The sequence below is a fragment of the Labeo rohita genome, chromosome 2 (assembly GCF_022985175.1).
Source record: "Labeo rohita strain BAU-BD-2019 chromosome 2, IGBB_LRoh.1.0, whole genome shotgun sequence".
Taxonomy (NCBI): Eukaryota; Metazoa; Chordata; class Actinopteri; order Cypriniformes; family Cyprinidae; genus Labeo; species Labeo rohita.
In genome coordinates, this window is record NC_066870.1 from 22,321,036 (window position 1) to 22,344,523 (window position 23,488).

General features: G+C 36.4%; 4 protein-coding genes across 5 annotated transcripts; all 4 read left to right on the forward strand.

Annotated features, from left to right (window-relative positions):
- The first annotated feature begins 42 nt into the window (after window positions 1-42).
- si:dkey-154p10.3 (zinc finger protein 600) lies at window positions 43-5,819 on the forward strand. 2 transcript variants are annotated; one of them, XM_051095564.1, is made up of 8 exons: window positions 43-334; window positions 723-1,240; window positions 1,533-2,214; window positions 2,698-2,785; window positions 3,532-3,756; window positions 4,643-4,776; window positions 5,139-5,262; window positions 5,354-5,819. In XM_051095564.1, the coding sequence occupies exons 2-8, from the start codon at window positions 725-727 to the stop codon at window positions 5,565-5,567; spliced, it is 1,983 nt and encodes a 660-aa protein (XP_050951521.1). In that variant the 5' UTR covers window positions 43-334; window positions 723-724; the 3' UTR covers window positions 5,568-5,819. The 2 variants fall into 2 exon arrangements, with proteins under 2 accessions (XP_050951521.1, XP_050951525.1); XM_051095568.1 differs by lacking the exon at window positions 43-334 and adding an exon at window positions 352-490.
- A 1,068-nt stretch (window positions 5,820-6,887) lies between these two features.
- On the forward strand, window positions 6,888-9,295 carry LOC127175001 (PX domain-containing protein 1). Its single transcript, XM_051125790.1, has 5 exons — window positions 6,888-7,926; window positions 8,007-8,107; window positions 8,184-8,298; window positions 8,379-8,478; window positions 8,899-9,295. Exons 1-5 carry the CDS (start codon window positions 7,677-7,679, stop codon window positions 9,110-9,112), a joined length of 780 nt encoding a protein of 259 aa, XP_050981747.1. The 5' UTR covers window positions 6,888-7,676; the 3' UTR covers window positions 9,113-9,295.
- A 4,875-nt stretch (window positions 9,296-14,170) lies between these two features.
- On the forward strand, window positions 14,171-16,184 carry opn4.1 (opsin 4.1). The gene has a single exon (XM_051096867.1). It carries the CDS (start codon window positions 14,277-14,279, stop codon window positions 15,786-15,788), a length of 1,512 nt encoding a protein of 503 aa, XP_050952824.1. The 5' UTR covers window positions 14,171-14,276; the 3' UTR covers window positions 15,789-16,184.
- Window positions 16,185-18,159: 1,975 nt separating this feature from the next.
- Window positions 18,160-21,473, forward strand: tmem53 (transmembrane protein 53). Its single transcript, XM_051096879.1, has 3 exons — window positions 18,160-18,389; window positions 18,589-18,692; window positions 20,437-21,473. Exons 1-3 carry the CDS (start codon window positions 18,335-18,337, stop codon window positions 21,133-21,135), a joined length of 858 nt encoding a protein of 285 aa, XP_050952836.1. The 5' UTR covers window positions 18,160-18,334; the 3' UTR covers window positions 21,136-21,473.
- Window positions 21,474-23,488: the final 2,015 nt, after the last annotated feature.

Genomic DNA, 23,488 nt, shown 5'->3' on the forward strand with positions numbered 1-23,488 from the left:
AATCGTTCGGAGCTTTAAAAAAACACGCATGCGCAGTGTGTATGAAACGCAGACGAACGAACCGGAAGGCAGGGATCTTAAAAAATTATTTGGCTACGAACAGTGGTCATAAAAATATCGTTCACTATTGTTGCCCACATACTTAGTTTAAACCAGTTAGAAATTATGTTTGTACACGAGAATAGTGTTTATGTTTGTCAGTACTTTGAAAAATATCGCAAATGGCAAATTTTACGCTGTGTTTGTGTGTGGTAATTACAGGGTGGTCCCTAAATCACATGTTTACGTTCGCAACACAAGCTAAGTAATTTAAAGACAACGCGGTTTGATGCAGGTACGCACATCATTTATACATCGTTTACACATATACATCAACTGGGAACGATTTAACAGTTAATTCACAAATATAGCTTGCTTTTTGAATGATCTGATGAGTTTTGTTTAATGCATCTGATGCTAGTCGTGCTAGTGGATCTGATGCACATGTTGTGTATGTCCACATTTTACATGTCTAACTTTATCATTGTGCTTCAGAGTGTTCTGCAATAACAGGCTGCACAATAAAACGTATTAATTAATTAGCTGTCATTATTCAGTCATTATTCATATTCAGTCAAGGTCCAAAATTCTTGATGAAGTGCACAACACTGAATGTTTTATACTTCAGATAATTTACAAGACTGTCTAACTTATCTGTTTTCCTCCTCCTCCACTGTTTCCAGGAATGGGTGGATTTAAAGACACATACCAAGATGTTCAACCCGTAACCCTTCGACTTGCAGAGGAAAATGTCACTTCCAGTCTCTACTGCAGCTCAGCCGAGGGCATTGAAGCTCATGTGTCTACTTTAGTGGAAGCTTTCTTAGTTGAAGTATACCGATGTAGAGTCTGTCAGTTTGTCAGCAGCCAAAAAGCCAAGATTAGCCATCATGTCTTGGAAAGACATGATCCGGTGTCCCCATGTCCCCATCTGCCATGTCTGGAGAAAGAGGATGAAGAGAGTTTGGGTGTAGGAATGAGGGTTGATGATGAAGAGGACGTCGACCACAGCAGCTCTCCATACGACCTAGAGAGTGATCTCCATTCTGGGTCAAAAAGCAACGAGGATCATATGGACATGGAGCGCATGTCTTTCCTCCTCCCGATGTATGGCATGTTTCAAAACATCAGCCCACGGTCATGTGACATTGGCCTGGGCTCCAACTCTGATGGGAACTTGCATGTGGCACAAACTTGTGAGGTGAATATAAAGATTCTTGCAATAGTCCACACTCACCCTCATGTTCTTCCAAATCTGTATGACTTTCTGTAAGAATGCTGGTAACAAAATGGTTTTGGTTCCCATTGACTAACATTGTATTTTTGTCCATGCAATGGAATTCAGTAGAAACTGCTTACTAGCATTCTTCAAAATATGTTTGTAATGACATGAGGGTGAGTAAATGATGACAGAATTTTCATTTTGGATGAACAATATCATTTAAAATTTTGAAATGTGAGAAAATGTAACTGTAAATGTTGGTTTTTTGAAGGTAAGCACACTCTTTGAGGAGGATAGGCATGATGAGGACAGCGAGGAGGAACCTGTGTTTCAGATGGAGGATGCTAACACAGATCTGGCCGTTCCTTTAAACAGTGGAATGGACACAGAAATCCAGGATGAAGAGATGGCCCAGTCAGCTCATCTAATGACTCTTGGGTTGTGCAGAATTTCAAGCACTAAGTGTCAACCTCAGTCTGCGACCTCAGCAAAAAGCCTGTCCCATCCAGAAGCTGAGCAGGATGCTGAAATGCAGAAGCCGTCTGAGGAGGAAAGTGGACTGGCCTGCATCCTCTGTCAGACAGTTGTATCCAGCCGCAGCATGCTAGAGGTGCACCTGAAATGCCATTGTGGAGACCAAGGCTTTAGGTGCCCTCGCTGTGGTTGGGAATCAGAAGACTGGGTTGATATGGAGCAGCACTGGAGAGGACATGGAAAAAGAAAAGGCTCAAAGAGGCATAAATGTAGCGTTTGTCCCAGGACATTTAGGAGAGCTGATTGTCGTGACGCACATGAAGAAAGGCATAATCAGCGGCATCACTGTCGGTCTGAGTCTGGGGGTCTGGTGCAGTGCTCTCTGTGCCTGGAATGGTGTCAGTCCAGGAAAGAGTGGGAGATACACCAACAATGTCATTTTCAAGGAGGATTTAAATGTTTACACTGTGATTTTAAAGGTACAGATTATTTTTTTCTTATTAAATGGAGTGTACCTCGTTTGGTAATTGGAAGTTTTGTTTTGTGACAAGCTATAAGTTTGAATGTACACCTTGAAAGGCTTGTAGAATGCTTGCAGGTTTTGAAATCATAGTTACATACCTGGATAATTATCGATTTTTCTTTTATTCCAAAAATCATTAGGATATTAAGTAAAGATCATGTTCCATGAAGATATTATGTAAATTTCCTACTGTAAATATATCAAAACTTTATTTTGGGTTAGTAATATGCATTGCTAAGAACTTCATTTGGAAAACTTTAAAGGTGATTCTGTCAGTATTTAGGTTTTTTTTTTGCACCCTCAGATTCCAGATTTTCAGATAATTGTATCTCAGCTAAATATTGTCCTGTCCTAACAAATCACCCACAAATTACCCTTATTACTGGTTTTGTGGTCCAGGGTCACATATTTCTCTTAAAATTTTTAATTTGTCTTTTAGAGAAGTCCTGGAAGAAAACCCTAAAACATATTCACACTCAACACAAACAGGCTGATATAAATCAAAAGAAACAGGTTGGTCACAGTAGGTAAGTATTGTTATTATCGAAATTAATTTGTTGTTGTCAAATTGCCTTAAAACAGTGGTTCTCAGTTGGGGGTTAAATTCTCTGGTTAAAAAAGTGGGAACCCTAAAGAACATTCTCCTCTTCAAACATCTGTAATTCTGAAATTTAATTTACAGAAACTATGAGTGTCTGTAGATTAAAAATATTCAAATATTGTTAGTCAAAACGTTGAAAGCCATTGCCCTCATGTTGTTCACCAAAAAATGAAGATTCTGTCAGTAATTACTCACCCTTATGTTGTTCAAAACCCATCAGACCTTTGTTCATCCTCATAACAAAAATTAAGATAAGGCAAGGCTCCTACCACGTTCCCAGGCCCAGAAAGGTACAAGCATGTGTTGTTGTACTCTCGATAACTGGTGGAAGATGCTAACTCAGGGGAGAAGAATTGTTGGATAAAGTCAATTTTTTTGCGCACAAAAAGTATTCTCATAGCTTCATAAACTTACGGCTGAACCATGATGTCAAATGGACTATTTTAACAATGTCCCTACTACCTTTCTGGGCCTTGAATGTGGTAGGACCCTTGCTTTCATCAAAAACATCTTAATTTATGTTTCGAAGATGAATGAAGGTCTTATGGGTTTGGAACGACTGAGGATGAATAATTAATGACAGAATTTTCATTTTTAGGTGAGTTATCCCTTTAAAAAGTATTTGGTGAGATGTTGAAACCACTGTTAAATGATTTCTTTGTCTGTACTTAGAGAAAACCAGCAAGTTGACACATCCCTCAAGTACCCAGAATGCCTCAGAAGGATGAAGCCAGAGTCCTGGTCCCAGGTTAGGAATAAGAGGGTGAAAAACAGGGTTGTGGCTAGGGAAAAAAGCAATGAAGGAGGAAAGGACAGAGTGGGACACCTAAAGAGTGACACGTCTGTTGGACTCACTGTTTCTAGAAGGAAAGAGTTCTGCTGCAACCTCTGCGACAAGTATGAGAATGATTTTATTCTTTGCTGATTTTTTTCCACACTAGACAGAAATTATCTTAACCAAAAGACTGCTATTGATGTGTAACATCTTAATGTGTATTTTATAGTATGTACAGTTCAAAAGTATAGAGTCAGATTGATTTTTGAAAGAAGCCTCTTTGATTAAAAAATAATAAAAAAACAAAAAAAAACAAAAAAAAAAACATATATATATATATATATATATATAGTAAAACTACATTTATAGTCACAGTATTACTGTGAAATGTTATTACAATTTGAAATAACTGTTTTCTGTTCTAATGTATTTTAAAATGCAATTTATTCCTGTAATGCAATTTCAGCAGCCGTTACTCCAGTCTTCAGTGACACATGATATTTCAGAAATCATTCTAATATGCTGATTTAGTGCTTATGAATCATTTTTTATTATTATCACAGCAGAAAACCTAATTAGTTAACTTAGTATTTTTGTGAAAACCATGATACATTTATTTAAGGTTCTTTATAGAAAAGACAATTCTAAAGAACAACATTTCTTTGAAATGAAAATAATTTGAAACATTGTAAATGTCATTGGTATCACTGATGTTTCCTCTTGTTTCTTGAACAGAAAATCAGCATATCAGAATGATTTCTGAAGGATCATGTGACACTGAAGCCTGGAGTAATGATGCTAAAAATGTAGCTTTGAAATCACAGGAATAAATTAAATTTTAAAATCTAGTCAAATAGAAAAGAGTTCACAATATTACTGCTTTTGCTATATTTTGAATCAAATGAATGCAGGTTTGGTGAGCAGAAGATACTATTTTAAAAGACAATAAATCTTACTGTTCAAAAACTTTTGACTGGTAGTGTATAACTTGTCTCTGTCTCTGTACAGGAAGTTTTCTACCAAGATGACAATGCGGCGTCACATGGGCATTCATCAAGGAGATAAGCCATTTAAATGTCCACAGTGCCATTACTGTGCTCGTCTGAAAGCCTCGCTCGTACAGCACCTCCGCGTCCACACAGGTGCCGTTACAAACACATTGTGGATATCTTTTTTTTAATATTAAACTTTTTTTTTTTTATGTATACATATTTAGTGCAATAACAATAGATCATTGGTTTAGAATTACAGTGACACATCTTGTCCACCTCTTTTATTAGCCCTAGTCACTAAACAGAAATTATGATCAGAGCCGAGCCAATAAATGACTTTCCCATGCTACTTTAATTAGAAATGCAGCAAATATATGGAGAAAGACGGTGACATGCAGAGATTTAGAGCTTTGTGGAAGTCTTTCAAAAGTTGGTTCTCATGGAACAGTTGCCATGACATTGCACTGCCTGAGTGTGAGAATTTCAATGATGTGTTTTTCTTCTTGCTTTAGGTGAGAAGCCATACAAGTGTTCGCAGTGCTCCTATGCATCTATTGACAGAAGCTCTCTGCGCCGACACTTAAGGACACACACGCAAGAAAAGCCTTACCGCTGCCAGTACTGTCCGTACAGCAGGTACACGCACTCATCTGTCATAAAGTTGCCAGGTTACACTTATTTCATACTACATCTGTAACTAAGAATAAGGCTCTGCGTTTCACTTCAGCATCCAGAAGAAGAGCTTAGACCTCCATTCACGGCGTCATCACACTGGAGAGTCATTCCCTTGTCACCTGTGCCAGTATTCCACACCAGACCGCCAGCTGCTGGTGCGACATAAGAGGAAACATCACAGTGCCGAACAAACTGTAGCAGTGGGGCAGAGGAACAGCTCTGGTTCTCAAACCGCACCTTCTCAAAGAGCACGAACATCCAAATGATATTTATGATTTCTAATAAAACTTTTAAAATAAATTTTAAAAGTACTGTTTTGTTAATTATGCAAACGTCTTGTAATAATTCCGTAAATTCCATGTGCTATTGCTATTGGAATATTATGTCATGGTTTTAAATAAGAGTACACTACCAGTCAAAAGTCTTTGAACAGTAAGATTTTGAATGTTTTTTAAAGAAGTCTCTTCTGCTCACCAAGCCTGCATTTATTTGATACAAAATACAGCAAAAACAGTACAATTTAATATTAAAGTACTATTAAAAAAACTGCTTTCTATTTGAAAAACTTTTACTTTGGATGCACTAACTGTCAAACGATTAATCGTGATTAATCACATCCTAAATAAAAAATTTTTGTTCACACAATATATATGTACTGTGTATATTTATGTATATATAAACACACACACATACAGTATATATTTTGAAAATATTTACATATATACATTTATATATAAATATATGTGTGTGTATTTATATATACCTAATAAATATACACAGTATATACGCATATATTATGTAAACAGAAACTTATTTTGGATCGTGATTAATCGTTTGACAGCACTAATTTGAATATATTTTAAAATGTAATTTATTCCTGTGATCAAAGCTACATTTTCAGCATCATTACTCCAGTCTTCAGTGTCACATGATCCTTTTTCAAATTATTCTAACATGCTGATTTGCTGTTCAAGAAATATTTAATATTATTATTATCATCAATATTTAAAACAGCTGAGTACATTTTTTTTCATTTATTCTTTGATAAATAGAAAGATCCAAAGATCAGCATTTATCTGAAATAAAAAGCTTTCGTAACATTACACACTATACCAGAAATGACAGAAAATTAAGAAATCATAGAAATTAATACTTTTATTTAACAAGGATGTTTTAAGTTGCTTAAAAGTGATGATAAAGACATTTATAATGTTACAAAATATTTATATTTCAGATAACTGCTGTTCATCTGAGCTTTCTATTAATCAAAGAAACCTGAAAAAATGCTACTCGGCTGTTTTTAACAAAATAATAATAACGTTTTTTTTGAGAATATTAGAATGATTTCTGAAGGATCATGTGACTGGACTAATGATGCTAAAAATTCAGCTTTGAAATCACAGAAATAAATTATGTTTTAAAATATATTTAAATAGAATACAGTTATTTTAAAGAGTAAAAATATATCAGAATTTTACCGTTTTTGCAGGCTTGGTAAGTAGAAGAAACGTCTTAAAAAAACATTAAAAATCTTACTGTTCAAAAACTTTTGACTGATACGTGTAGATCACCTCAGCATTGACACAGTAATTCAAGTCATGGTTTAGTAAGTTTGGTGGAATGTAGGTGAATCTTGCTCTATTTCAGTGAGCGGCTAATTATAGCATTTTAAAATAGTAAGCGATTAAAGGATTGACCCATGATGCAGCAGTCGTAACACTGAGCTTTAAACGACATGCAAATCCCACTACCAATCCAATAGAAACTGGATTATTTCACCTGTTGCTCAACGCACGATCAAGCCAATTTATATTAGCAGAGGACTAGAATCTTTATTTTGTAATCTTGTTTTAATTGAATGTTTCAAGGCTATCGTTACTTTTAGCAACGTCTTTTGTGTAAACATATTTTAAATCAAAGGTCTCACATTCTTTCCACTGAGTGACACTTCTCACCCCGAACTGATCTTTATGCAAACGAGCAGCGGCACGATGTCGCAACAACCAATGAGATCGCAGCTAGTTACTTTCCGCCTGATGCCATTGGATGCTGGGGCAGAATAGGACCGCCCACTAGCATCCCAACAAGAATAACAGACTAGCGAAACTCCATCGTTTTCTCCATTGAGAAATTCCTAATTTTGGAGTAAGTTCACAGGGAATGTGCACAAATGGAGCCTTCAGGGCTCAGCAGGCGAAGAGAAAAGCGGAGGAGTTTGAAGTTTGTTCAGCTCCTGTCAGAAGATTTGTGAACTTTTATCAGATAATAAGCCAACGATTTCGCCGTTTTGCAACTTCTTATTTCGTCTTATTCAATTTAGCATATGAAAATTGATTCTTAATTAATATTTAATGTGTTTATGATACGATTTAGTTATGGCAGGTGTTAATATGGAAACCTTTTCTCGGCTGAGCGTAAATGACTGTTGGGTTGTTGGGCTCGAGCGCTTCGCCGTTGGTGCTGCTGGAGAAGAAGAGGAGTTTTTCGAGATTAGGACTGAATGGTCTGAAAAAAGCATAACATATCTGCGAAGAAGCTATCCTGATCTAGTGAAACTAGTTAGGAATTTCAGTATATCATTTCCAGACGACAAAGGACTTTTGTCTCAATCAGGGATGCTTAAGGGTATGACATTTGCTTCATTTGAAATAAGTGGTCATTTAACTGATTAGAGACTTCATTATTGTATATGTGTGTTTTAACAGCACTACAGAAGATAAAAGAAGCAGAGGAAAACAATAACATTCAAACCAGGTTGGATGAAGTGGAAAAACTATTGAGAAATATAATCAAAATGCCACAAAAGGTACTTCTTTTGACTAGCCCGTAATGCCAATAATAGATGTATTGTACAGTAATCGTGCAAGGAATCTATTTTCCAGTTCTCTCACTCTGAAGCAGTTCTTAAGTTTTTCAAGACGTCCTCTCTTGACTACACTTTGAAAACAATGTATGAACCAATCCAGCCTCTCTACCAGAGTCCTGTCACTGTGGCTGGTATGTGTTCTTCTGTTTCACTGCTCTTAAACTGATTTTAAACTGTAGTTTTTAAACAAATATATTATGCTTTTCTACAGATGTCAGAAGGGCCAATGGGTTTTGTTTGGCCAATACAGAAACTGTACTTTTTGATGCGTACTTACTAGCACAAGAGGCAGAACCATCTTCAAAGTACAGGTGAATATCTGACAAATCCTGATAGGTACTTTTCTATCCACCTTATTTTTCCCAGAGTGGGTGCAGCCATTTGTAATTTTTTTGTGTCTGGCTTCCGGTCTCATCCACTTCCAGCTATTTTTAGCTGTACAAAAAGCTCATTTTGCTGCTTGATATTGCAAACTGGTGTGTCTTACCATATTATTTTAATGTGTTATCTTAATTATGAACACACTGGTTTGTAGTGCAGAGTGTTTTACCGTTTACTGCACTTTGATATTCTTCTCATTATTTCCCTATGGCGGATTATGAACTGGACGTGTAACACATTACCAGAAAACAGCTCACTTCCGCATTGAAAAATAAGGTGGATATCTTTGACATATGTGGAATCAACATGTATGGAATCAAAATGTATGTGTCTTATTTCATCACATCCAGCTCTGAGATTAAGTCTCCGATGTGGACCGGAATGAGAATTCCAAATGGGATCAGATGCGTCAAGAATACTGTGCACAAACCTGGAAAGGGCTTTATGACTGGTGGTACCCCTGAAAGTAAAGACACAGACTGTCAACCTAAAATATCACAGACTACCACCAGCAATATGGCCTATCTCCACCTACAAGCCTGTGAGACAGACATCCTTGAATAACATAATGCTCTTGACAGTGTCATTACAGCTTTCTAGTGTGGAAGTCCACAGAAATATTCATTTTTAAGGCTTAGCCTGTAAGAGTAAAAATAAACTTTTTTAAGTAAAATAATACATTTCTAAAGGGTTTTAAAAATGGATATGAATAGTATATTTTTTAAAGTTAAAAGAGAAGTTCACTTCCAGAACAACAATTTACAGATAATGTACTCACCTCCTTGTCATATAAGATGTTCATGTCTTTCTTTCTTTAGTTGTAAAGAAATTGTGTTTTTTTGAGGAAAACATTTCAGAATATTTCTCCATATAATGGACTGCAATGGTTCCCCGAGATTGAACTTCCAATATGCAGTTTAAATGCGGCTTCAAACGATCACAAATGCGGTTGTAAATGATCATCCTACATTGCTGCAGAAGTACCAATCCAGTCTTTGCAAAGTGAACATGCAAAAAAGATCAAACACCCTTGACAAAGAAGGTAAAACAGTGATATAGAATGATTTTGAATTTGATGGAGTTTTTCAACATACCCTAACTGTCTTGAGCTAGAATACACAGAGTTCAGGGAGAGTAGGACAAGACGAGCGTTTAAGATTAAGTATATAAATTGTAAATAATTATTTTTATAAAAATAACCGATCGTTTCGCTAGATAAGACCCTTCTTCAGCTGGGATTTGATTGCAACAGCATTTGGGATCGTTTGAAGCTGCATTTAAACTGCATTTTGGAAGTTCAAACTCTGGGCACCATACCAGTCCATTATATGGAGAAAAATCCTGAAATGTTTCCTTCAAAAAACATAATTTCTTTGTTCAAAGACATGAACATCTTGGATAGCAAGGGGGTGAGTACATTATCTGTAAACTGTTGTTTTGGAAGTGGACTTCTCCTTTAAGACTAACTGTAATATTAATAATAAAAAAAAGTTAACCACAAAAATGTGAATGAATGTTCTTTTGTTCAGTTTCTAACATTTACAAATCATATAAAATGTCTAGCTGATGAGTGATGTCTTAAGGGCAGTTATTGTGAATTATTGAAAATTTCCTGTAAGGTTGTTTTACAGTTTATGGCCAAAAAGTATGTTAACACCCAGGGGTAATGCATTACAAGTTACACAAGTTACAAAATGAGATTACTTTCAGGGTTGCCAGGTTTTCACAACAAAACCCGCCCAATTGCTACACAAAACTAGCCCAAAAGTAGCCCAATCGCGTTTTTGAAGAGGGTCTCCCGTTAAAAATTGCACTCCGGGGGGAAAATACATGTTTTTTGGCGGCGTTCCCCTGGTAGAATTAGCATTCCAGGGCCTAAATATGACGTTATTGAGGTCACTTCAACCAGTGGACATGAAAACCTGCGGCAACAGTGTTAAAGTAGCCCAATTCAATTTGGCAACACTGATTACTTTTTTCAAGTAACTAATAAAGTAATGCATTACTTTTGAGTTTACAAGAGAATCTCTGAGTTACTTTTTTGATTAAGTAAAGTTACTTTGCTTTCCCATTTATTTACTGACACCTCTTCTGCCCATGTTGAGAGAAACTGGGAGTAAGGCAGAGGCACTTCCTTCAGGCTAAGGCTTATTAGGTTTACTTCTGGTGTGAAAGGGCCATTTCAGTTGCCAAAAATGTGTCTTTTATTAAAAATAAATAAACCAGTCCAGCTCAGGTGACAAAAGTGATGCAAAAGTAATGTAATGCATTACTTTTCATAAAAAGTAACTAACCCAGCAGACACAGGACATCAACATCAGGTTGACGTTGCATTTTGGTTGAGAATGAAAATCAGGCTGACGTCAGTATTTGATGCCAATTTGACGTTGACTTGACATTGGATTTTGGTTACACAACCTAAAAACAACAAATATCAACATCAGCTGACATCAGTATTGGACATCAAATTAACATTGACATTAGACTTTGAATCAATATTAAATTTTGGTCACCCAACGTTGCAAACAAAATTTAACCAAATATCATGGTCTTATGACTTTGTATGCCTGCTGGAAGGTAATGCAATTAGTTACTTTTTTCAATACTGTAATGCATTACTTTTGAAAGTAACTTTCCCCAACACTGTATATGATTGTTAAGCTTTAAATATCAAAACCTTTGGAATTAATGCCTTCCACAAGTCCGCAAACATGTCTGTGAGAATATGCTCCCAACCAGACATGTGTCAGTGAGGTCAGAGACTGATGTAGGATGATGAGGCCTGGCTCGCAGTCAGCGTTTCTGTTTATTCCACAGGTGTTCAGTGGGGTTCAGGTCTGGGCTTTTGTGTAGGCCTGTCAAGTTCATCCTCAGTAAATCATTAATTTATGGGCATTGCTTTGTGCACAAAGGGGGCATTGTCACACTGTAGGAGACAAAAGGCCCTCTCCAAATTGTTGTCACAAATTTGGAAGCACACTATCCTAAAGAATGTCATTGTGTGTCAGAGTATTTTTGAGTTTTTTCTTCTTGGAATTGAAGTGCCTTGCCAAAACATTTGCCTATTAACTAGAAACAGCATGTTCACATACTTTCTGCTGCTCACTAAACTCAAGGTCAAAACTATATTCAGTTTTAATAACGACTGCTGAGATACATTCATCTGTTTTCTTTTTCGAAATTAGGTCAAGTTCTTATCGTGAAAAGGATTGAAGGCTATAGGCTGATCATTATTTAACTAGAACATACAGGGAGAATCATTACAGTCCACGTTCAGGTCAGTGAGCAGTTCCCATGATGAGGCATGCTAATCAGTCCTTATTGGAACAGTCATTGTGCTCCACTTTCACAATGCATAAATTGATTTGGCTCCCTGCATCCACTCAAACAATCCATACACCCTTATTTTTGGTCAAAAAGTGTTTTTTTTCCATCAACATCTGCCCTCATTTACTTCTCTAAATAACAAACAGTGGGAGTATCTTTGTAGTTAATGACTTCTAAAATCGAAAAAGCTTTTCATGGTCTACATTTCCTCCTGGTGACCTTTTTACCTCCCACAGGGTTATCTAACTCACTGCTAGCATTTCAAATGAAACATTCAAACTTGAAAATAGGGTCTTTCTTTATATCAGTGCCATTTATTGTCAATATTATATGTAATATAATATTTTGTACAGATCCCTTACCAAAAAGCATCATACTTCAAGTTTATTTTAATAAGTATGCTTAAGTAAAGTTTATTTATATTTTTAAGTATACTTTATGTAGTAAGTATACAAATATCAGTGTACTACTAGTATACTTGTAAGTGTACTATTTCAATACACCTTGAGACTAAATCGGCCTACTTTCTAGTATATAAAAGTATGCTTTTAAGTGTACTTAAAATATAACAGTAGTAACCTTTGATTACACAACTAGTTTACATCTAAGTTTTTAGTTTGTACTGTAAGTACACTAATAGTGAACTTACAGGTATACTGATAGTTTACTAATTAAATTCTTGTAGTATTTTTAGTACACTTTGAAGTATAGTCTCAGTAAACTACTAGTTTAGTAGTTTCATACTGCTCATATATATATCTTCATGCAATATTTTTTTATAAACATTTGAATGAGGGTAAGTTTCATAAAAAATAAACAATATTTTGTACTAGATTCAGAATGATAATCAAAACATAGATGGAGTTGATCAACACCCCAAACCTTGACAGCCATCATGACCCCTTCATGGGTCGACATTTTATTCAATAACGTTACACAGTTTTGATGATTTTTTTCTATTGTCTTGGTTTCTTCGCTTGTGTTTTGGAAATTCTGTACAGAAGACGTGTAAAAGTGCCCCCTACCGTTTAACACTGAAAACATGGATTCTCTAAGCTTAGTATAGTATAGCTTAAATATATTTAGAACTTTTTAAGTATAAATATACTTAAATGTCATTTTAAGTATATCTCTGAGAAGTACTTGAAAATTAGACTGAAAGTATACTTTTTTAGTTTAAAAGAAGTATACTAATAGCACACTTGAATAAACTTCTTTTTTGTAAGATGTATCGTCTTATAAAATAAAGACTAACGCAAAATTGTTGAAAATACAGTTGAGTTCAAGTTTACATACACCTTGCAGAATCTGCAAAATGTTATTTTACCTAAATAAGAGGGATCATACAAAATGCATGTTCTTTTTTATTTAGAACTGACCTGAATAAGATATTTCCCATAAAAGATGTTTGCATATATTCCACAAGAGAAAATAATAGTTGAATTTATAAAAATAACTCCATTCAAAAGTTTACAAGTTTGCTTGATTCTTACATAGTTACGATAGTTGTTCATGAGCCCCTTGTTTGTCCTGAACAGTTAAACTGCCTGCTGTTATTCAGAATAATTCAGGTCCCACCCCACAAATTCTATGGTTTTTCAGCATTTTTGTGTATTTGAACCCTTATTTGAACAATGATTGTATGATTTTGAGATCCATCTTTTGATACTGAGGACAACTGAGGGACTCGTATGTAACTATTACAGAAGGTTCAAACACTCACTGATGCTTCAGAAGGAAAAATATTGCTTTAAGAGTTCAAATACACAAAAATGCTGAAAAACCACAGAATGTGTGGGACCTGAAGGGGGGCTCGTGAACAACTATCACTAAAAAGAAAAAAAAAACACAGCTGTGGATCATTCAGGCAACAGTATTAAAAATCAAGCGTATGTAAACTTTTGAACATGGTGATTTTCTGTAAATTTAACTACTATTTTTTCTTGTGGACTATATGTAAACATCTTTTATGTGAATTATCTTATTCAGGTCAGTACTAAATAAAAAATAACATGCATTTTGTACAACCCCTCTTATTTTGGTAAACAATTCACATTTTTCAGATTCTGCAAGGTGTATGTAAACTTTTGACCTCAACTGTAGCAACAAGTTCAGTATGATTTTAACAAGGTCAAAGTATTTAGTGTTTTTTTACCGCAACCATAGGCCAAGTGACAATTTTAGTCCATTACAGCAGGCCAAGTAATGAACTACTTACTGATCAATAATAACTTGGTGGTGCATTGATTAGTATATAAAAAGCTAATGTAGGGAGCCACCATTCACAGACTGACACAGAGAGGAGAACAGCACTGTTTATTATTTAACACAAGAATTTAACAGCTCTCTTCAGTTCTCTTAACAAAATTAACGTTAGTTTTGTATACAATAACTTTACGACATGAACCATCACTCATGGAGAGGGCATCATTGTCCCCCTGGAGACATCAACTGCACTGCAAGTTTTAAGGAGTCACTGGGCAGCAGAAGCTACAAGTTGCTTCATGTTCCTATCCATGGGCCGACCCACAGCCACCACCACGAGCCTCCACACCCGTTCCCCACCGTGGATGTTCCTGACCATGCCCACTACATCATCGGCTCTGTCATCTTAATAGTCGGCATCACCGGAGTGATTGGAAACACGCTGGTGATCTACGTTTTCTGCCGGAGCCGTACACTACGCACCGCAGGAAACATGTTTGTGGTGAACCTGGCTGTTGCTGATCTCTTCATGTCACTCACCCAGTCGCCCGTGTTCTTCGCAGCCAGCCTGCACAGACGCTGGGTGTTCGGTGAGCGCTCTTGTGAGCTCTACGCCTTTTGTGGTGCACTCTTTGGGATTTGTTCAATGATGACTTTGACCACCATCGCTGCCGATCGCTGCTTAGCCATAACTCAGCCTCTCGCCCTCGTGGGCAGAGTTAGCCGAAGCAAGGCAGGCATGGTGTTGGCCGTCGTGTGGCTCTACTCACTAGGCTGGAGCCTTCCACCATTTTTTGGCTGGAGTGCTTATGTTCCAGAGGGTCTTCAGACTTCCTGTTCTTGGGACTATATGACCTTTACTCCATCCGTGCGTGCATACACCATCCTCCTTTTCATTTTTGTGTTCTTCATCCCACTAGGCATTATCGCCAGCTGCTACTTCGGAATCTTTCAAGCTATCCGAGCTGCGGGGAAGGAAATCCGAGAGCTGGATTGTGGGGAAACGCATAAGGTGTATGAACGCATGCAGAACGAATGGAAGATGGCGAAAGTTGCCCTCCTGGTCATTGTGCTTTTTGTAATATCATGGTCGCCCTACTCCGTGGTTGCCCTTACTGCCACGGCTGGGTATTCCCATCTCCTGACGCCCTACATGAATTCAGTACCTGCTGTGATCGCCAAGGCCTCGGCCATCCATAATCCCATCATCTACGCAATTACGCATCCGAAATATCGGGCGGCTATTGCCCGTTACATTCCGGTACTACGCTCCATCCTGCGTGTCAAAGAGAAGGATCTCCGTTCTTCTTTTAGTTCTGGCAGTGTCAGTTCCCGTCGTCCGACTCTCACCAGTCAGTGCTCTCTGGGGGTCAGCATCGGCAATGCTGCGCGAGCGAATGGCCGCTGGGGGAAGACACGCTTGTCTTCTGCTTCAGATAGTGATTCTTGTTGGACTGAGAGTGAGGCTGATGGTTCCAGCGTCAATTCAATGACCTTTGGTCGACGCGTGTCCACCGAGATCTCTACAGATACTGCTATTCTCTCTCCAGGGTCGAGTACTAACAGCTCCAGTGGGCAGAAGCCGGAGAAGACACACAAAGTTGTAAGCGGACCGGTGCCATCTATTACTTTTGAAATGGATGCAGCCGAAGGCGAGTCTGTGTCTGATGGGAAGGCTTTGCTCCTTGGGGGGGAACCAAGGGAATGATGCAGTGCTTCAGAAAAACTTTGGTAGTAGTAACTTGAGTAGTAGTTGCTTTGACCTATTGTTTTTACTATAAATATATAATCATATATTTCTTTACTCAGCACATGTTGTGAACAGCCCCTGTCTTGTCAGTTTTGTGAACTGTTATTCAGGTTATGTGTGAATTTAGCAAATGCATTTATTAATATATCCAAATGCAATTATTAATATATTTAATGTTTTTCTTCAGAAAATGTAAGCATTTGTTAATTTCTTTCTTTTTATTAAAACCGTAACTATTTAGATTTTTTCTGGTTTAATCTGATGATATTCTGGCGTGGATTTTAATAGTTAAGTAAATGTATCTAAATAATGTTTGGCATAATTTTTATTTAAATAAAGCAGCATAAGCAAATGAGTAGTCCTGTTTATTTATAACATTCAGTGTATTTCTAATTGTTGTGAAGCCATAATAAAACAAATCCAGAAAAAATGTAGTGCTTTTTCATGTTTTATACCTGGGGTCAAAATTGTAAGCAGTTATCAGGTCTTAAAGGTTATATATCAAAAGTTTTAACCTCTCATTTAAAGTGGATATGAGGTCACATTTTGGACAGGAAAAATGGTCAAATTTGATTGAGGAGTAAATTGGGCTTGTCTTTGAAATGGCTGATTTATCAGTGTTTAGAAACTGTTAAGTATCAGAAATAGAGGATTTTCACAACGCATCATCAATGGCCATGTTGGCGGCACTGAATGTAAACATTGCCACTGAACCGAACCAAACTTGTATATTTTGCTGATTATTGCTGCTGAAAAAAAACAGCTAAACCCAGTCTAGGCTGGTTGGCTTGTTTAATCTGGAAGTAGCTGGTTTTAGCTGGTCTCCCAGCCTGGCTCGGCTGGTCAGGCTGGTTTTAGCTGGTCGTTCCAGCTGGTCTCCCAACCTGACCACTTAAGACCAGTTGCCAAAATCCTTCTAAAACCAGCCTGCTGACCAGCTATGACCAGCTAATACCATGCTGGATGACCAGCTAAAACTAGCCAACCAGCTTAGTTTTAGCTGTTTTTTTCAGCAGGGTTATTGTTATGTTTTGGGCTGTACTAATCGCTCAGCATGGGAAAAACATTTGGAGTACTATTGACTGCCAAAAGTTATAACAAATCAAGGAGAAGGGTGCAACCCGGGTGAAAAAACAGCATATGCTGGTAAGTATGTTTTGATGCTGGGATGCTGGTTAGGTATGTTTTGGTGCTGGTTTATGCTGGTCCTTTGCTGGTTTATGATGGTCATGTTGCTGGTCAAGGACCAGCATAAACCAGCTAAGGACCAGCTTAAACCAGTACCAAAACATACCTAACCAGCATCCCAACATCAAAACATGCCTACTGGCATATGCTGTTTTTTTCACCAGGGAAAAAACTGTCTGGGGAACAAAAGGCGTTTGTGTTTGGCCAAACTGAACCAGGATTTTCAGGGCAATAATCCTGACAACATTTGTGTTTCTTCTTATCATTTCCAGTCAGGTAGGTGAAATATTAGGCTAATATCTTAATTAATACTGCTTGTACGTATTTTTACCACCTATTAACTTTAGTTTGTCAAAATATTGCGCTCTTTCCTGCTTAATAAGCCCTTCTCTATGTGATTCCACGCATTTTCACCGTGGTTTAGACATCATAAATTAGCAGAACAACCATGCAATCCATGTTGTTTACATCGAAGTATCTCAAATATGGGTAACTGCCCTGGTGAAAAACCCAGCATATGCTGGTAGGTATGTTTTGATGCTGGGATGCTGGTTAGGTAGGTTTTGATGCTGGTTTAAGGTGGTCCTCTGCTGGTTTATGTTGGTTCTTAGCTGGTTTATGCTGGTCCTTAGCTGGTTTATGCTGGTTCATGCTGGTCCTTAACCAGCAACATGACCAGCAAAAACCAGCAAAGGACCAGCTTAAACCAGCATCAAAACATACCTACCAGCATATGCTGTTTTTTTCACCAGGGTGACCAAACCGTGACGCAAGTGCAAACCCTTTACATTAATTTTGTTTCATATACACAACTTGGACTACAATTATTGTTTAATTTCGTACTCTCGTTTTATCTACAGTGGCTCTAAACATATTTAGACACTTTAAATACTTGAAATGCACCTATTTCATTGGTTAGTTGTAATGTCCAACAGCGCAGTCTCAAAACGTGCACTTTATATTTGACCATGAAAAGTGGTAACTTTTTATATAAAACAGAATATATGTTGTTGTATTGCTTAATTTTTTAAATTAACAATTGTTCATCTTTTAGTAACAAGTTTGGTTTGAAGGTGCTTTTATTTTTAGGAACGCGTAGGGACCTTTATTTTGAATTTGTCTGTTACTTGTGAATCGTGACCCGGATGTTGTGTGAAACAATGGCACGCTGCTGTTTCCTGCTTCACTCGTGTTGTATTATCGTGCATTGCCTCTGACTGTGACTGTCCCTTCAGCAGCACAAGAGAGGTGTAACGCGACACTTTTTTTTGTGAATTATTAATGGCAGACAGACGATTGTGCAAATAATCGTCAGTATGGGGGATGATGGCATAGACTACAACATAGTTTTTCCAGAGGCACTGATCTCAGGTAAGTGGTGTTCCGATGCTGACAGCAGTTCTGGGTTTCCTTGTTACCTAATTGCTTTCTCCTATGAATTGAAAACTGCTAGCTGTGTTTAAACCTTAATTTAGAGATGTTACACTGGAAAGCTTGCGCTCATTTCACATACTGTAAGTGCGTATCATTGGAACAGGGTCGTTTGGACACATTATTCTTGTCTTGACAGAGAAACACTGGCGCGGATCAAAACAGCCAGTCGTTATTCTTCTAGGCTGGGCGGGCAGCAGAGACAAACATCTTGCCAAATACAGTTCTATTTATAATGAAAAGGTGAGACATTTCCTATGCCTTGGAAATATACACAGTGTTGTTGTTTTTTCAACTATGGTCACTTTGGCCACTTTTAGAAAATAAACTCTTGCTATACTCATAATGATATGTTTATTTTTCTACAAATATAAAATAAAATGTTGTGTGTTCTGTAATTTTCGAAATGTTTTTCACATCTATTATGCTTTGTATTTTCTGCATTCAATTTTAATTGCATCAGATCAGACATGTTTCATTTATTACATATACCTACAAAGAAAAAAAATATTTTCACAATTACATTGGAAATGATGCACAAAAAAGTTTGGGATCAGTAAGATTTTTATTTATTATGAATTTTTTAAGTTTAAGTTTATTATGCTTATCAAAGCTGTATTTATTTATTTTTTTTAATTCAGAAAAAACAGTAACATTGTGAAATATTATTTCAATGTAAAATAACTGTCTTCTATGTGAATATATTTTAAAATGTGTTTTGTTCCTGTGATCAAAGCTAAATTTTCAGCATCATTACTTTAGTCTTCAGTGTCACATCATTCTAATATGCTAATTTATTATCAATGTTGGAAACAGTTGCTGTTTAAAATTTTATTTTTTTTGGAACCTGTGATACTTTTTTAAATAAAAAGTTAAAAAGAACAGCTTTTATTTAAAATAGAAATATTTTCTAACATCATAAACTATAATTTAAAAGTTTGTGGTCAGTACATTTTTATTCTTTATTATTTTTTTATTTTTTTTAGGATTTTATATTTGTATTCACCAAGGATGTTAAACTGGTAAAAAGTGATAGACTTACATTGTTATAAAATATTTCTATTTAAAATAAATGCTGTTATAACTTCTTATTCATCAAAAAGAATCCTGAAAAATCCAAAAAAAAAAAAAAAAAAAAAAAAAAAAAAATATATATATATATATATATATATATATATATATATTTTAAGCAGCACAATTGTTTCCAACATTGACAATAAAAGTAATAAATCAGCATATTAAAATAATTTCTGAAGGATCATGTGACACTGAAGACTGGAGTATTGGCTGATGAAAATTCAGCTTTGCATCACAGGAATAAATCACGTCTTAAAATACATAAAAATAGAAAACCATTATTTGAAACTGTAATAATATTTCACAATATAACCGTTTTTGCTGTATTTTTTTGATTAAGAAAATGCAGCCTTGATGAGCATAAGAAAATTCTTTGAAAAAAAACATTAAAAAATCTTACTGATTCCAAAATTTTGAAAAACAGTGTATATATAATATTTTTATATTTTCAATATAAATCTCTCACGTTTCATATAGAGCATTGTAAGAATTGTGCGATAGTCTGTACTTGCTGTTTAAATATTTTTTTACACAATAAAAACTGTCATTTAATTCAGTCTTGGATCATCATAGGTGTAATATTAATTATAATAATATTTAGTAATATTATAACTATAAAAAGTTTTAATAATCATTCTATGCGCAGCTGTAATGATAACGACACAAAGGACCAATATTCTTGAAATCGCTATGAGACATGCACGTTGACAGCACACGCTTATAATAATTTTTTACTTTGGACTAATATTGTTATCATTATAGTTATCACTATGGTTAGCATTCTTTGTGTGAACAGGCCTTGAGACTTTAAAATCTGTATATAAATATCATAAAAAATGTGACCTTAATAAAGAAAAATTTGAAACCTGATTATTTTAATAAAAGTCCATGTATTTTCTTTTCTTGGTAGGGATGTGTGACTCTACGCTACACGGCTCCTTTAAAGACAGTTTTTATTTCAGAACCAATGGGCTACAAGGAACTAAGAAGCACTGCACACAAATTACTTGAAGTTCTGTTTGACTACGAGGTGGAGAACAACCCAATTTTCTTCCATGTGTTCAGCAATGGGGGTTTCATGCTTTACCGCTACATTGTTGAGTTATTGCACAGTCACAAGCAGTTCAGCACTCTGTGTGTGGTGGGTACGGTTGTGGACAGTGCCCCGGGCAGTCAAAACGTTATAGGGGCACTCAGAGCGCTCAAAGCAACCTTAGGGCCCAAAGTTAATGTGCTACTGCAGTACTTCCTCCTGGCACTGTTTGCTGTGGCCGTTTTCCTTCTCAGGATTGTTTTGTATCCTATGACCAAGTACTTTCACAAGAACCATTATGATGCTATGATGGAGCACCCGGCACCTTGGCCTCAGATGTACCTCTATTCTAGAGCAGACCGGGTGATCAGGTACAGGGATGTGGAGAAGATGGTTAAAGTGTTGCAGGAGAAAGGGCTGACAGTTGAAAGTTTCGATTTCATCACCCCAGCTCATGTGAGTCTATACAGAGACTGTCCAGAGGACTACTCCAGCAGGTGCAGGACATTTCTGTCCCGCTGCATGAGTTCTTCAGAAGAGATCATGACGAAAAAACGCCTTCAAGTACAACACTGATTATACAGTTCTTGACCAGCTTGCTGATATACACACTGTAAATGTGCACCAACCATCCTATTTGTTAAATAATATGCACTGCTGTTTAATAAATTAAACAAATTGTTCTTAAGCCCTACATGAAGTTTTAACAAGATTAAATTTGTACCCTAACTTACCCTAATGTATTTGTCTTATGCTGTGAATTAAAATGTAACTTAGGGGGTTGTTGATTTGGTACGTTATTGAGATTTTTAGACATTGTGAATGAGTACGTTTGTGTATTTAGACATTGTGAATGAATAAATTATTGTATTTAACTAATGTGCCTTTCGTAAATAAAAGCTTCTGTTGAATAACCTGATTATATGTAACCTTTTCAAAGGGAAGTCAGTGCTACCGGTAAGCTGGCTGGTTGTTTGTCTTCTAGACTAGTTTTACTCAACACAGGTCATAACAATTGTTATAGAACGAGTCGTTACGTAAAACCGATTAGTCCAATTTGAATCCGAAATGTAATCGTTCTCAAGACGGTCTCTTATTTAAGTGCAACTGGCCCATGGCCCCTGCTGAGGAAAAAATAAAATAGACACCATCAGAAAATTTGTAATGGTTTTACTGGTTATAATGAGACTTGTATTGTTTTTAATGGAAACTGTGATGGACCCTCTGGGTTTCCACTGGTAATTGGTCACCTTCTATCGGTGGCTTGTTAAAAACTACTAAATTCTAATGGAATATGTCCCAAAACACACTACAGAAAAGCATTTTTTAAACGTTTTAATGGTTAAAATTAACTATGGTTTGATCCACTAACAAAACCAAAAAAAAAAAAAAAAAAAAAAAAAGAACATGGTTACTATCCACTGTTTTCTTCCCGTAAAAGTGGCCGTGTCCATTTGTAAATTGTATGGGTCTGGCTTCCAGTCTCATCCACGTCCAGCTATTTTTAGCTGTACGAAACAGCTTGGTTTGCTGTTTGATATTGCAAATTGGTGTCTACCATATTATTTTAATGTTTAATCTTAATTATGAGCACACTGGTTTGTAGTGCAAACAGTTTTACCGTTTACTGCACATTGTTATTCTTCATTATTCACCTATAGCTGATAATGAACTGGAAGTCTCACCCATAGGCTTACTTCCACATTGAAGAAAAAAGTTGATAGTTAAACCAAGGTAACCACAATTTAACCATGGTTTGCTACATTGCCCATAGTTTAACTATGGTATTAGTAGTAAAACTGTCCCTGGTGAAAAAAACAGCATATGCTGGTAGGTATGTTTTGATGCTGGAATGCTGGTTAGGTAGGTTTTGATGCTGGTTTAAGCTGGTCCTTTGCTGGTTTATGCTGGTCCTTGACCAGCAACATGACCAGCGAAAGACCAGCTTAAACCAGCTAAGGACCATCATAAACCAGCAAAGGACCAGCTTAAACCAGCATCAAAACCTACCTAACCAGCATTCCAGCATCAAAACATACCTACCAGCATATGCTGGGTTTTTCACCAGGGTTATGCTGTCTAAACCACGGAAAAAAATGTGTGGAAGCTGCATTTTGACAAACTACAGTTAATAGGGGTAGAGATACGTGCGAGGATTATTAATTAAGATATTAGCCTAAATATTACCTACCTGACTGGAAATGATAAGAAATCCCGGTTCAGTTTGGCCAACCACAAACGCCTTTTGTTCCTCAGTTTTTTGCACTTTTCTTCTTGATTTTGGCAGTCTATAATGTTTTTCCTGGTTTGACTGATTAGTACATCCCAAAACATGACAATAATTGATCATTTTCAGCAGCTGTAATCTGCAAAATATATGAGTTTCGTTCGGTTCAGTAGCATTGTTTACATTCTGTGCCACCAATATGGCCGATTGATGATGTGTCATGAAAACACTATATTAGGCTAATATCTTATTTAATACTGCTTGTACATATCTTTACCACCTATTAACTTTAGTTTGTCAAAATATTGCGCCCTTTTCTCCTTACTGAGTCCTTTTTATATGATTTAGCAGCTTCCACACTTTTCTTCCCTGGTTTAGACAGTATAAATCAGCAGAACAATGCATTCAGTAGTACATTAACCATGCTGTTGTTCACATCGGAGTATCGCAAGTATGGCCACACATCTGGGTAACTGACCAATTTGTGATGTAAGTGCAAACCTTCTATAATCTCAAACAACATATGGGTCTTGAAAATTCATTTTTCAACCCTAAAGCTGTAACTACACTGTAAAAAATAAAAAACACAATTTGTTGAGTCAGCTTAAAATAATTTGTTACCCTGCTGCCTTAAAATTTTATCTTCAGTCAACTAAAATAAGTTTAGTCAACTTGAAATATTAAGTTGTATTAACAACTTAG

What these genes read in the sequence shown, in the direction of transcription:
- si:dkey-154p10.3 (XM_051095564.1), top strand. Translation starts at nt 725, where the DNA reads ATGGGTGGATTTAAAGACACATACCAAGATGTTCAACCCGTAACCCTT. An exon ending in TTTACACTGTGATTTTAAAG is followed by an intron (nt 2,215 to 2,697) that starts GTACAGATTATT and finishes TTTGTCTTTTAG; the next exon opens with AGAAGTCCTGGAAGAAAACC. An exon ending in TGCTGCAACCTCTGCGACAA is followed by an intron (nt 3,757 to 4,642) that starts GTATGAGAATGA and finishes GTCTCTGTACAG; the next exon opens with GAAGTTTTCTACCAAGATGA.
- LOC127175001 (XM_051125790.1), top strand. Translation starts at nt 7,677, where the DNA reads ATGGCAGGTGTTAATATGGAAACCTTTTCTCGGCTGAGCGTAAATGAC. An exon ending in TCAATCAGGGATGCTTAAGG is followed by an intron (nt 7,927 to 8,006) that starts GTATGACATTTG and finishes GTGTTTTAACAG; the next exon opens with CACTACAGAAGATAAAAGAA. An exon ending in GAGTCCTGTCACTGTGGCTG is followed by an intron (nt 8,299 to 8,378) that starts GTATGTGTTCTT and finishes GCTTTTCTACAG; the next exon opens with ATGTCAGAAGGGCCAATGGG.
- opn4.1 (XM_051096867.1), top strand. Translation starts at nt 14,277, where the DNA reads ATGAACCATCACTCATGGAGAGGGCATCATTGTCCCCCTGGAGACATC.
- tmem53 (XM_051096879.1), top strand. Translation starts at nt 18,335, where the DNA reads ATGGGGGATGATGGCATAGACTACAACATAGTTTTTCCAGAGGCACTG. An exon ending in TCCAGAGGCACTGATCTCAG is followed by an intron (nt 18,390 to 18,588) that starts GTAAGTGGTGTT and finishes TTGTCTTGACAG; the next exon opens with AGAAACACTGGCGCGGATCA. An exon ending in GTTCTATTTATAATGAAAAG is followed by an intron (nt 18,693 to 20,436) that starts GTGAGACATTTC and finishes TTTTCTTGGTAG; the next exon opens with GGATGTGTGACTCTACGCTA.